At 40.0% G+C, this 13,843-nt stretch overlaps 2 protein-coding genes across 5 annotated transcripts in view; both read right to left on the minus strand.

Annotated features, from left to right (window-relative positions):
• Positions 1-10,837, minus strand: part of IMPA1 (inositol monophosphatase 1) — a 32,028-nt gene extending 21,191 nt beyond the window's left edge. Inside the window, exons 1-5 of one of the 4 annotated variants that reach the window (XM_039223241.1) lie at positions 10,753-10,837; positions 7,145-7,201; positions 3,498-3,613; positions 3,007-3,140; positions 909-1,013 (exon numbers count right to left, since the gene is read on the minus strand). In XM_039223241.1, the coding sequence (XP_039079172.1) occupies positions 909-1,013; positions 3,007-3,140; positions 3,498-3,560 (302 nt within the window). In that variant the 5' untranslated portion in view covers positions 3,561-3,613; positions 7,145-7,201; positions 10,753-10,837. Of the gene's footprint in view, positions 1-908; positions 1,014-3,006; positions 3,141-3,497; positions 3,614-7,144; positions 7,639-10,752 lie in introns of those variants that run through there. The other 3 variants (XM_039223242.1, XM_039223245.1, XM_039223243.1) reach the window with 3 other exon arrangements.
• Positions 10,838-11,697: 860 nt separating this feature from the next.
• On the minus strand, positions 11,698-13,714 carry SLC10A5 (solute carrier family 10 member 5). The gene is given in 10 exon segments (XM_039223246.1): positions 11,698-11,854; positions 11,856-11,946; positions 11,949-12,023; positions 12,026-12,081; positions 12,083-12,210; positions 12,213-12,323; positions 12,325-12,381; positions 12,384-12,546; positions 12,548-12,936; positions 13,676-13,714. Coding segments are annotated over 10 exon segments (1,251 nt in total). The 3' UTR covers positions 11,698-11,712.
• Positions 13,715-13,843: the final 129 nt, after the last annotated feature.

Genomic DNA, 13,843 nt, shown 5'->3' on the forward strand with positions numbered 1-13,843 from the left:
CTTCAAATATAACATCTATGTATGTGTAAGCCCACCAAACTAGGCTACCCATTTTAATTGTCCCTGGCAATTCCCCCGAGCTTTCTTTTAGTGCTAATATACAGAGATACAAACTTACTTTGTACCAGGCACTACACTAAGTTCAAAGTACTACTCACTGAATATCAAGGACAAACTGTTCTATGAGGCAGGTACCATTAATATGCCCATTTTATACATTAAACAACAATAACTGAAACTTTGGAAGATTAAACAGCTTGCCCAAGGTCACAAAGCCTATAAAAGGACATATGGGGGCACCTAGGTGGCTCAGTCGGTTAAGCATCCCACTCTTGATTTCAGCACAGATCATGATCTCACAGTTTGTGGGATGGAGCTCTGCACTGGGCTCCGTGCTGTCAGCTTGAGATTCTCTCTCTCCTGTCTCTGCCCCTCCCCATGCTCATACATATACACACACGGACTCTCTCAAAATAAATGAATTTAAAAAAAAAAAAAAAAAAGAAAAAAAGGCATCTGAATTCAAACCCAAGGCTGTTGATCATAAAACCCATGCTCTTTTTAACAGTTTTCTCTCCTGGATTGAGCCTACTCTCTCTAGACAACATTTTATATGACCCCAACCAAACTGACCCCGCTAGTTCCTTAATCTGAAAGCAGCAATGTTGCTTGTTTACATTTTATATGGCTCCAACAGTGAGAAAAAGAACGGTGAACAGGGCACTTCACTGCACAAGTCTGTGACATGAATATTTCATCACTTCTTCCATATCTGACGAAAATTCTGCATAATACATTTCACTCTACAAATTACACAATTCTCTAAAGCATCTAGGTCTGTGAACAGAACACCCTAAAGGGCCATTCAGTTGGTACAGAAACATAATATTAACAGTTTAAAAACATACCTATGTACAAAATTAGTTGTTCCATCAATAGGGTCAATGATCCACGTAGGGCTGTCAGTTAAGACACTTTTCTCCCCAGCTGCCACAGACTCCTCACCAATGAAACTAAAACCAAGAAGGACAAATTCCGAATCTTTACACTGCTCTCAACAATTTTCAAACCTTAACATTTTCTTAGATTCAGAGACTATTATAATACATAACAAAAGTCCATGTACCACTTTTCCACTGTTGTTCCCTCTTTCTTCAGACTGGTGAAGTGAGAAAAGCTTATTTCTCCTGGAGCAAGGTCATGTGAAAAATAAAATACAAAATCTTCAAATGGAATACTAGGATAAATAAAGGCACACACATGTGTGCACACACATTTCCTGCAGATGAGGACTTAAAGAAATGTGGTTTTAAAAATAAGTCTACAAACTCTCTCATGCTCTCCTATGAGGAAAACCTAACACCCCTTGCTTTGAGTGTGAATTTGAATTGAGTGACTCTCCTCTAACCAATAGAACAAAGGAGAAGTTATAATATGCAACTATGAAGACTCGTTCACAAAATGGTACTGTGGTTTCCATCTTATGTTTTCTCCCTCTCTCCCTTCCTGCTCTTGCTCCAGGGTGGGGGAGGCAGCCACCATGTTATGAGGTGCTCTGTAGAGAGGCCCACATGGTAAGAACTATGGAAAGCTGCTAGCAGACAGCCCATGAAGAACTGCAGTCACCAACAATCACATAAGTGAACTTATCCTTTAGCCCTGGTTGAGTCTTGAAATGCCTGCAGCCTCGACTGACAGTTTGACTACAACTTTAAGAGACCCTGACCAGAAGCATGCAGCCAAGCTACTCCCTTGTTACTGACTCCACCAAAGTCAGATAATAAATGCTTGTCTAGAGCCTCAAAGTTTTTAGGACAATTAGCCATGCAGCAATAGATAACAGAGACCATTACATAAGTCAATGAGAAAGCAAATTGCCCACCAAAATTACTGTATCTGCATGCCTTCCTTAAACATGCTATGTAATAAATCTCGGGTGAATTTTGTAAATGGTGTCTGAGTTCATTGGCTTTTTTCCCCTTTATTCATTATATTATTTCCTTTATTCAACACTGAACTGTCCTATAATCATTATGGTTTTCTTCTATCCCTTTTTCACTTAGCTGTAAACCTTTTCATTGAGTGGAAGTATATTTAGCCACAGCTTAAAACATTTTTTCTTCTCAATGGCTAAAACACCAGGGATAGCCAATGGCATGGCCAAGATGTTAAATAGAGAATGATGATGTTAAAACTTTAAAGTGGTGGGGTGTGTGGGTGACTCAGTCGGTTAAGCATCTGACTTTGGCCTGGGTCATGATCTCACAGTTCACGGGTTTAAGCCCCACGTCTGGCTCTGTGCTGACAGCCTGGAGCCTGCTTCAGATTCTGTGTCTCCCTCTCTCTCTGCCCCTCCCCTGCTCACACTCAGTGTCTCTCTCTCTCTCTCTTTCTCAATAAAAAAAACTTTAAAGTGATGGTGTTTCTGCAATATGTCTACGTGTGTAAGAGAGCCCTGATTTTGGTATTTTCTCTCAAATTTGTTAAAGTTACCACCACTGCACCACGTAAAAAAGTTTGCAATATAGAGAATAAAACTCAACTTCTAAATCATGCCTATGGCAGACATTTGTCACATTAGCTTCCCAGCATCCAAACACTACTCTTACTGTGAAGGACTCCAAATATCCCATTTGCTACTTCCTGGCAGCTTGAGCTTGGGCAAACAACCTGAGTTCAGCAAGATGTTCCTCCCCAGGATTTGTAATCTTAACATAATGAGGTAAAAAGACAACCAAAGCTAGCAGAGTCAATAATGAGGCTACTGGTGGCATGTGATGCAATGGTTCCTGAGGCATCTCAGCTCTGTCTTCCTTCCTGGTTTCTGCCTAAGCCCAGATCTCAAGGTTCCTGAGCTGCCCACCACCCTCCAAATAAATTCCTTTTCAGCTTAACTAAAGTCAATTTCTGTGTCTAGATTCAAAATTTTTGTCTAGTGCATGGACTCTATCCAACCTAGGGGTTAATTTATTAATTTATCATGTGAAACAAAAACAAAAAAAATACCTGTGAGATGGATACTTTTCCTTTATGGAAGAGAGAAGCATTTTTTCAATTTTTTGGTCAGTAGCCGTTACCAAATCAGCTGGAGAACTTTTAACCATAACATTCATTTCATTTTTTATAGCTTCACGAACCACCTGAAAAGATTTTTTTTGATAAGCAAATAGAAAGTATGTCATCTTAAACTAAAAGATGAAATACAGAAATGGTTTAAAACATTCAATCTAGTCTTAAATGGTGCTCTAAAAAATGTCTTACCACAATGTATACAAAACAAACCTTTAGTGGTTATGATCTTCTAGGTAGAAAATCATAAAATCCTATATCCTATTTCAGATTCACAATTGTCATCACAAAAAGTTTAGTGACATAAAATCAGAATTTAAAATGTTTAGTTAAGATGAAAACAGAGGCAGATCAAATACAGATTTTATTTCACAAGACAACTCCATGCTGTCCACCTCCAGCACACAACAGCCGACTTCAGTACATACCTCTCCTGCTTGTCTTGCTAGGGTCACTGCATAATCCATGCATTCCTGCCAAGGATCAGCCATCTTCTGAGCAGAGTTAACACAAGTCAGGACAAAGCAGCCAGAAATCCCTAAGTCTTAATTACAGAACCGTTAGTTCGCAAAAACATCTCAGTTAGCAAAATACTTTCATTTTGGATTTGCCCTCTTCCAGATCTCAGAGTTCAATATTCTTCAAGATTCACTCAAGGTCCATTAAAAAATATTCTTTACCTCAATCACTTCCATCGTAGAAACATTTACATAACAAAAAATATTTTTCCCAAAGTACCCAAAACATCACACTTAAACAAAAGACAAAAAACAACTAGGGGCACCTGGGTGGCTCAGTCAGCTGAGTGTTCTGGCTCTTGATTTCAGCTCAGGTCTTGGTCCTAGGGTCATGGGATTGAGCCCTGTGTCCGGCTCTGCACTTAGTGTGGAGACTGTTTAAGATTCTCATATTCTCTCTCTCTCTCACCCCTCACCCCCTTCTCGAGCTCTAAAAATAAAGCTTAAAAAATAAATTAAAAAATAACACTGGGGGATGGAGAAAAGCATGTAAGTATTTTTTAAATTTTTTTATAGTTTATTTTTGAGACAGAGATAAACAGAGTATGAGTGGGGGAGGGGCAGAGAGAGAGAGGAAGACACAGAACCTGAAACAGGCTCCAGGCTCCGAGCTCCCAGAGGCTGATGTGGGGCTCAAACCCAAGAACTGGGAGATCATGACCTGAGCTGAAGTCATACGCTTAACCAAACAGCCACCCAGGCGCCCCAGAAGCACGTAAGTATTTTAGAAGATAGGTGCATGCTTGAATGGAGAATAAACTGAAAAAGAACATTGGGAATACTGAAATTAAAGAAGCTCTGAAAGGAAGGCACAGAAGGTACATGTATTAATGAACATCAGGTAATTTGGTGTTTTACGTGAGTTTTTTTTTAATGAGGTTGTAAAGATGAAGAACTTAAAGCTCAGAGATGATAATTTGTCCAAGGTTATATGGGCAGATGATACAGTCAGAAGTTGAACTCAGTACTGATTTTAAAGTCCTCTGATCTTTCTATTACATGTGAGGAAAAGAAAATTCTAGGACTAAAATAAATATTAAAGTAAGAAATTTCCCAGAAAAAGACAACATACTTTTGTCTTCTAACTGTCCAGCTTTCCACTGGCTCCTGAAAAGAACACCGAAATAACTCACCACTGGCTTGACCATACTCTGAAATTGGTACCTAGGACAGTGAAGCTTTTCAAAGGGTCAGACTCAGAAAAATGTGGATTCATTTATAAAGCAACCCTAATTTTGTCACCTTTATAACTGAGAATAACGGACACAGAGTTTTACCTTAAAGACTACTCGGAATTCCCTACCTTGGTGCTCACAGTGTAGGAAAGAGAAGAGAGTAGGGAAGGGCAAAGGACAGATACAGTCAGCGGTTTCTGCTTGTAGTTCCTTTTTCTTCCTGATGTAACAACTTTTTTTTTTTTTAATACAAAAGGGAAGTCACTTTGAGTCATAAAAGTAACTGCTTAGAGTGTCTCAAGAATTGCTTCTGAACTTTTTTTTTTTTCCATTCTTACTCCTATTCTTGTCTTCCAGGATTAATAGATCTAGATGTTCTCACAATGCATCTGCTTTCTTGGCAGAAACTGCTCAAGCCACTCTTATCTCCACCTTCTAACGTCATGGATAGATCTCCCACCAATCCTACAATGTCCAATTCAAAAGCTACCCTTCCTTCTAGGGATTCTCTATCCAGAATTCATTATTTAATCATTAGATAGCCACTTGCTGAATACTTATTATATGCCGTTATCACTGTGAGGGAAAACAGGCCCAGTTCATACTTACTCACTGGTGGGGAGAGAGATCTATATTTTTAAGTCCATTTATTTAAATAGAGAGACAGAGAGAGAGAGAGAGAGAGAGAGAGAGAGAGCATGAGCAGGGGAGAGGCAAAGAGAGAAGGAGAGAGAATCCCAGGCAGGCATTGCACGGTCAGTGCAGAACCCAATGTGAGGCTCAACCCCACGAACCAGGCGGTCATGACCTAAATGAAAACCAAGAGTTGGACACTTAACCAAATAAGCCACCCAGATGCCCCTAGGTATTATTAAAAATAAAACAAAAAAAGAAAACAAAAAGAAATCATGGACTACATGCAAAATCACAAATGTAATAAATGCTAAGTAAGAGAAGTGCAATGAGAAGCATGTAACAGGAAAGCTTTAACCCGGCCTTAGGTATCAGATAAGGTTGCCCTGATGACATGATTAAATCAAGATCTGAAGACAAACAGGCATTAACTACCTGGACCAGACTACGGGATGTAAATGAAGAGTAACTAAAAGGCTTAAGTGTGACAGCTCAAAGTTCAAAGAAAGGGGGGAGAAACGAGACTGGGGCTCATCCCAATCAGGGCCTTAGAGATAATTTGATTTGAGAGCTGTAAAGAATCATTTCACCATGACTACTGAAGATAATAGGTTGGAGGGTGGAGGGAAGAGTGGAGAGTGGCTGCTGGGTAGACTGGAGATTTTAGAACGCAGTAGTCCAGAGAAGCCTGGATGGTTGGTTTGAATGGGGGGGGGGGGGCGTATATAGAGAAGCTGAGATAATCAAAAGATATTTGCTGTGAGAAGTTGGGGGCATTTAGCAAAAATTTGGATATGGGGTATGAAGAAGAAGAAGAGTTCAATGATGCTAGGATTTTCCACTTGAGCAACTGAATGGATGAAAGTGACATCTACTGAAACAGAGAATAACAGAAAAGAGTCAATTTGGGAATTTGGGTAGGAGGTGGGGAGATCAAAAGTTTAATTAGTGGAGTAGGAGAAGCCTTTGTGAAACCAAAAGGAGAGATCAATCAGGCAGCTGAACAGTATGGATCCTGAACTCACAGAAGAGGTGTGGCCTGCAGACATACTCTAGAAGTCACCCGGGCAGGCAACGACTGAGTCCTGAAGCTCAGCGGCATTCCTAAGGAAGGAACATGCAGGGAGAAGCTGGAACGAGACCTTAGCTTGGAAGAGCCCATAAAACTTGGTGCATCACACTTTGGGCACTAGGAATATCTTCCATACGTTTTGATTATTTATGTAAGTGCCTCAGGTTACCAACTACTTTGAGCAGATTTCTCGGCCGAAGAGAACGTATTTTATTCACCTTCATTTTCCTAAAGACAAATACCTGAAGCATTTTTAACTGTTTCCGCCCTGATCACAGCAACCTGTCTGTCACCAGTTCTCGGCAGCACGACTGCTTCACAGGTGATCACGGGGTTACACTGGGACTACATGACCCTGGGTCTCTGAGCTGCCTTGGAATCAGTAAAATTTAAGAGAGGAAATTATTCTACATAAGCTGCCACCAAGGTGCGGAGAAAGCCCGCGGGTGAGGTCGCTACGTACTGTGGGGTCTGTCCCTCAGCGGCGGGGGTTAAGGACAACACCGCAAGGATACAGCGGCCCCAGCTGCGGCCTCTGTCCCCGGGCACCAACCCCAGCACTACTGACCGCGCCCACTCGCTCCCGCCGGCGGAGCGCGGCCCCGCGGCCCCAGGCCCACAGCGCCGGCGGAGACCGCCTCAGAGCCGGTATGGGGTAGCAGGAACGCAGCACTTACCTTAAGTTGGAGGTCAGACTCGCCAGGCTACAGGCAGGATCCGTGCCCGGGTTCTTCCTGTGAGTGAAAAATGTTCCGGACAGGAAGTCCCACCCCCGAGGCCCCGCCCACGGAGGCGTGACTCCATCAGGGATAGGTCCGCCCTGAGCGCGCCGTTTGAGGCTCTAGCTCTGACTGCGGGATCCAGAAACTGCTTTGGGCATTGGAGATTTGTCCTTTTAATTTTCGGTTCTAACTTCCTTTATGCGGCCTGCACTTTCTCCAGAAAAACTTTAGAAATTAGGTTTTGGGTTCTTTGTTATCAGTTATCTTAAGATATTCTTGCTAACTGCATGGCAACTAGTGTTGATTTGTAACCAAATGAAAATTTCCAGGCATCTGCAGAAAATGTCACGAGTCCTCTTTAAACCTCCTTTAAATGAACATGGCCCCATTAATGGGCAAAGCTGCTAAAATCAATGTAAGCAACGTTAAGTCAGAAGATCACATCTTCTTTCTTATTCAAATAAAAACACTTCAGGCTACCTACCTCAAAAGAGCAGGAAGTCCAGTCTTTTTCTAGGGGCCTCTCCATCCATGAGGGAAGTTCTAATTATGCTAGACCTCAAAAGAGAAAAGAGGGGAGATCCAATGCCCTCGATACTTTCCCAGACACCTTACCATAGAAGGAGGAGGGTTGGGGAAGAATGGCCTTTGCCAAGCCACAAGGTGCTAAGGTTACCTATCTGCAAGAGCAATAGTGCCCAATTACCCTATATATGAATAAAGAGGGACAGACATGGTGTTTCCTTTCCCAGCAATCTTGGGTGTCCTGTAAATAACTCTACTTAAATCTTTGGAGCAGACTACTTTTTTTTTTTTTTTTTTTAATTTTTTATGTTTTATTTCTGAGAGAGAGAGAGAGAGAGAGAGACAGCATGAACAGGGGAGGGTCATAGAGAAAGGGAGATACAGAATCTGAAATAGGCTCCAGGCTCTAAGCTAGCTGTCAGCACAGAGCCTGACACGGGGCTCGAACCCATGAACCATGAGATCATGACCTGAGCCGAAGTCGGACGCTTAACCGACTGAGCCACCCAGGTGCCCCTGGAGCAGACTTCTTCTAAATGGCAACTCCTTTTACTAGAGGGGGAAAAAAATCAGATTCCAGATACCAAGACTTTACTGGTTAATTGTTTAGTGGACTTTGATTTTAAAATGATAAAGATTTATATACACAATGTGCAGGTCCTCAGGGATGAAGCCTCTAGGTATCTAACAAAATTTCATGTTTTGACAAAACAGGTTGGAATTGCAGACAGAAGTTTTATTCTTGGAACAATGTATCATAGAATCACCCCCTCCAGAGGGTTGGAAAGCAACTTTATAAAAAAGTGTCTTACCCCTTTACCTCTGGATCTTTCTGTCTAACCAATCAAGGCTATATAAAATGCTGTGATTCCAAGCAATCAGACAGGATGCTTTATGCCCCTCATTTTTTGAAAAAGGATAACTTTAATAACTTCATCCCCATCCCTATTAGATAAATTTTACCATGTAAAAACAGGTCTTCCAAGATACAGCTGTAAGAGAAATATATTCCAAATTCCATTCATGCACATTCAGCTTTTAAGATTAAAGATCATTCAAGTATGTATAGAGTAACAATAGAGTTTACTATGTGTTAGCATTGTTCTGAGGATCTTACTAATATTAACTCATTTAACCTTCACATCATTATCCCCACTTTCCACATGAATTTAGGCCTAGAGAGATTAAGTAACTTGACCAAGGTCACCCAGATGGTGACAGAGCTAGAACTGTAGACCCACATATCATCTTGTTCCACAGTAGAAGATCTTGACCTTTATAGATATTGCTGATTAACTAATTCAATGTTTAATGAGAACTCTATTCAAGGCATTTAAGTAAAACACTGTAGGGAATTCAAAGAACAGCATTTGGTCCCTGCTCTCAAGTAGCTCTTATTTTTGTTGTTGCCTTAATTAGAAAAGGCAGCAGCTATGAGTAGTTAATTCCCATCAACCTGAACCTTCTTCACATCACCCCATCCCTTTGCCTATGATGTTAGGTCCTAGAGTTTCATGCCAGAACCACAGACTTAAGGAATTGAGCAAGATGTTAAACCTCATTTGAGTATGTTCATTTTATAGATTTGAAAAATGAAATGCAGAAAGATGTCTTATTTGAGGTAACAAAGTTAATGATAAAGTGTAACTAGAAAGACAATTTCTTATCTCCTAATCAGTAAAGTATGTTCATGAAAATGTATGTAAGTTAAATTTATATAAGCTTAATTATGAATTCCTAAGCAGAGATTTCTGTTCAAAGCAGTAGTAAAATATTCCATGTTAGCAATTATTTTATAAAGTGAATAAAAACCATCTATCATCATGCCACACCAGGTCTTTTATAAATCTTGGTATTCATATACTGGGTTTGGTCAAATGAGGAAAACTTTGGTTGTCATATTAGCTGCCAAACTAAACAAAAACTCCCTAATAATATGGGTAAGACAGTGAATATCATGGAGGAAAATGTTCAGAGTTTTAGGCTCCAAAGTTATCAGATTAACATTTCAAACCAACAGCTATTTCAGGGTCAAAAGCTTCAACTATGATAAAATAGCTAACACTGAACATGTACCGTGTGCCGGTACTATTCTAAGTATGATCTCATTTAATTCTGTGAAATTGCACAAAATTTCTGAACGTGAGAGACTCCATTTGGAAGCTCCATTTTCCTTTTTAACTAGTAAATTCTTGAACTGGGGCCAAAGTGGCAAATGTTTTATAAGTAGCTGCTAAACAGAACTGGCATTAGGACCATAAAACCGTTGGTTTGAACTTTATGAAGACAGAATAGTTGACTAAAACATACTAAGATTAGTTTCATTTGATAGCACCAATAATAAAAGTAATCAAACGCAGCTCAACTGGTTAGCACCAATTGACAGGTGTGTTTTTTCCTATCAAAATCATGTAATCAACCCAATTCTTTCTCAGAATAAACTTTTGCTTTGCCCACATAAGTGGAACACTTTTCTGCTTACTAACAGAATCTGTGTTCTCTGAATTTCAATTGTGAGATCCAAATAAAAAGCCTTTATATTTTGTTCAGTTTTGCCTCCTTTTTGGAGTTGACAATTTGCACAAAATTTGACAGAATTCACATTATCCTCTCCAATTTTCAGGTGAGGAAACTGGACTATAGGAAGATTAATTTGCCTGCTACAGGGCTAGGAAATGGGAGAAGCAGGTTAGAGAAGTATTTCTCATTATTATTATTACGCCCACCCTATCATTGGAGAGGAGTACAAACAACTAGATACTAGAAATTACCACTGATAATTCAGAAGTGTTATAAAACAAACACACTATTTGTTTGGGGCCTACTCTGTACTTCAGCCTTTTATCTGAATAAGCACACAGGAGATGAGGAAGACATGGGGAGAATCAAACTGAATATTGCTTGCACTATCATGTTTATATGTTTCATTCTCATGTTCAAGGATTTATAACAGAATGTGACAAAAACACGAAAACTGTAAAACAAGGCAAGTTGGCTAAATATGAAACACAAACAATTGTGAGGAAAATTTCACTTACAGGTTGCTAAGTGTGATTAGCAAAAGCTTCATGGCAAGAGTGATGTCGGAGCCAGGTCAGCAGCATAGTCAAAATTGAGATCAAGTAGAGGTGGGCCTCCTTGTAGGTTGCAGGAATAACATGAACAGAGGCATATTCATGAGATACCAAGTCATCCAGTTTGAATGGAGCACGGCTGTGTGTAAGAAGCAAGAGGAGATAAAACTGGAAAGGGAGAATGAAGTCAGGGAGTATAATAAACACCTCACTAAGGAATATAAACTTTATTCAAAAGACAAAAAAGCTGGTCACAGGGAAGGTACATAATCAAAGTTAGATTTTAAGATTGATCTGATAGTGATTGGAAAATGGACAGAAGGGCCAAAAGCCAGTTGAGTTTTAGGTAAGCAACAACATAGGGCAGAACAAAAGTGATATTACTGGGAATAAAGAGGAGATTGATGAAAAGATATTACAGGAAACCTTCTGTAGAAAATAATTTGACTAAAAAGGAAAGAATGAAGGAAAAAAGGAGAAAAGGAAGAGATGACCCTGTGTTTCAGGGTAAATGGTAATGCCTTGAGTGGGAGATGTGCAACACAAGTACAGTTCCAAGTGCAGAGATGCTACATTTAAGATGTATTGATTCTGATCAATCAGACCCAGATAGGAATTTACATATTCATTCACAGTGTCAGCATTTACTGCCTGCCTATTATATTGAGATCCCTTCCATAAACTTGGAATATATCACAATCACTACAGAAGGAATATTCTTATTGCTCTTCCCTGTCTAAGAGACCATTATAAAGTGTCCTATTCAAATCCAACTCTAAATCATTTCCAAACCAACGGGTTTTAAAAATGGGCACCTTCCTCTGAATTTCTGTGCATTTAATGGTCTGTAGTCAACTGAAAATAGGCATCATTTTTTGATATTCTTTCAATCTCCCACAGTACCTCATTCAGAGTGAAAATTCACTAATGCTTTGTTAGGCCAGGGGACTTCTTTTTCCTTTTATCTTCAATGATAAGGATACATCTTTTCTTAGCCTTGTAAAGCAGAAGGATCAGTAACATTCCTATAAAAGGAGCCACAGAAGGTAAGTCTGCCTTGGACTGTGAAGAAGAATTGAATAATTATTAGCAAAGGCTAATAAACTAGTATCCCACTTTCAATAGCGACAACTTTACAAACAAGAAGAGGCAACACAAAATTTTAGCAAAGTTGTACTCAAACAACAAACCCAAAGTAGGAACTAAGACACCCAATGAAAGCTCCTCTAGATTATTTTTAGAAACATTCTGAAAGTTAAATAAATCCCTACAAACATTAAATGAAGACTCAAGTCTAATGATTCTCTCCAGGAAGTTTGCTTTTTCAGGTAGGCTACACTTGATGACTATTCCAACTGATGTTAGAATGATGAAAAGGAGTATGGATATAATTTTAGAAACAGCAATATGAAATGTACCTGATGTAACCTTAACAGCCTACTGCATACATAAGAACTAGCAAGTATCATTATCAGGGCCAATGATGTTGAAGTTATCAAAATGGCCAAAATGAGATCTTCTTCTAGAAGCAGAACAGAGAAACAGACCCCACACTCCTCTTGGGCATGTGTAGGTCACTACAAACCCAAAAGCCTATGTTGTGTCTCTTAGAATACCAAAGTCTGTGTTCAAAGAAATCCACAAAATGGCCTAAGAAAAAAATTGTGAAACTGCCCCAATTTGCCAAGAATTACTGGCAAAGGAGTCTTCCATACAGTCTGAAACATCTGCAATTCAATACCGCAAGCAAGTGCACATTGGTAGAATAAGCACTAGGGTATGTCAATCAATATGCATGGATGCCTTGAAGACCATCTTCACTTTGTTTAGGCACTTTGACTTTAACATTAATTCTTGAGGGAGTCTTTCTTGCCTACCTTCAGAATCCCATAGTTGTATGGTCAAATTTGCATCTCCATCTTCACCTGTTCTAAGGTTTCTGATAATAGGTGTCTCAGTCACCACTTACAGCAGTTTATCATCTAACTGTAACAAGAGACAGCTGGAGTTTGGCCACTTAGCTCTTTAACTTGATCTCTGATGACCATTTCTTCAGTCTTTATTCAGAACACTGAGAAATGACCTCCTTGCTTCTCCCAGAGTCACAAACCACAAAAGCAGGATGAAGACAGGGTAATAACAAGCTTGCTAATCAATTTGAAAGTTTAAATAAATCACATATGCAGCAAAACCATTAAAAAAGAAAAAGCTACAGAACATTCTTTTCAAGTGATAGTCCTTAGATAACAATTGTTTTTGCTGGATCAAAGTCCAGTAGGAGCATGGCTATCAAGCTTTTCAAAATACAAAGGTATGTAGTGAGGGGCACCTGGGTGGCTCAGTCGGTTAGGCTTCCAACTTCAGCTCAGATCATGATCTCATGATTTGTGGGTTTGAGCCCCGCGCTGGGCTCTGTGCTGACAGCTCAAAGCCTGGAGCCTGCTTCAGATTCTGTGTCTCCCCTCTCTCTCTCTGCTCCTCCCGGGCTTGTGCTCTCTCAAAAATGAGTATTTAAAAAAAAATTTTTTTTAAAACAAAGGTTCCTAGTGAGTAACACAACTTGTTTAATCTGTAGTTATGAAAATGTAAAAGCCACAGCTTTAACAGGTTGGAATTATCACAGCCCAAACCTACTCTTTCTTCTAGACTTCCTCAAATGAAAGCCCTAAAAAGAAAGCTTGAGACAGCCGATTTCAGATTATGTTTAGAAATGAGAAGCTAAAGAGACTTTCTCTCTTCCCCACAATCTTGTTCTCTTTAGGAGACTACTCAGGCTGGAACCCCTGGTCCCTACAGTCAGAGCATGCTGGTACCGGTGTCCCTTCCAGACCAGTCTGCTCCGCTACCTGGGACCTGACCTAACTTAATCACCAGCAGGACTACTGACCCAAGTCCCTCCATGCTGCTCGGTCTCTTCTCTAATCATGGACGGGACCTCTTCTTCATTCTCCCTGGGTGTAACTCAAACTCTGCCAGCCTTACTTCCCCTCTTCTCACTACTAATTGCTATTCTTCCTGGTATATTTATCTTTAGTTCAATTCATGAGGCAGGTGT

The sequence above is a fragment of the Hyaena hyaena genome, unplaced genomic scaffold (genome assembly GCF_003009895.1).
Source record: "Hyaena hyaena isolate Hyena2069 unplaced genomic scaffold, ASM300989v1 scaffold_1308, whole genome shotgun sequence".
Classification (NCBI taxonomy): domain Eukaryota; kingdom Metazoa; phylum Chordata; class Mammalia; order Carnivora; family Hyaenidae; genus Hyaena; species Hyaena hyaena.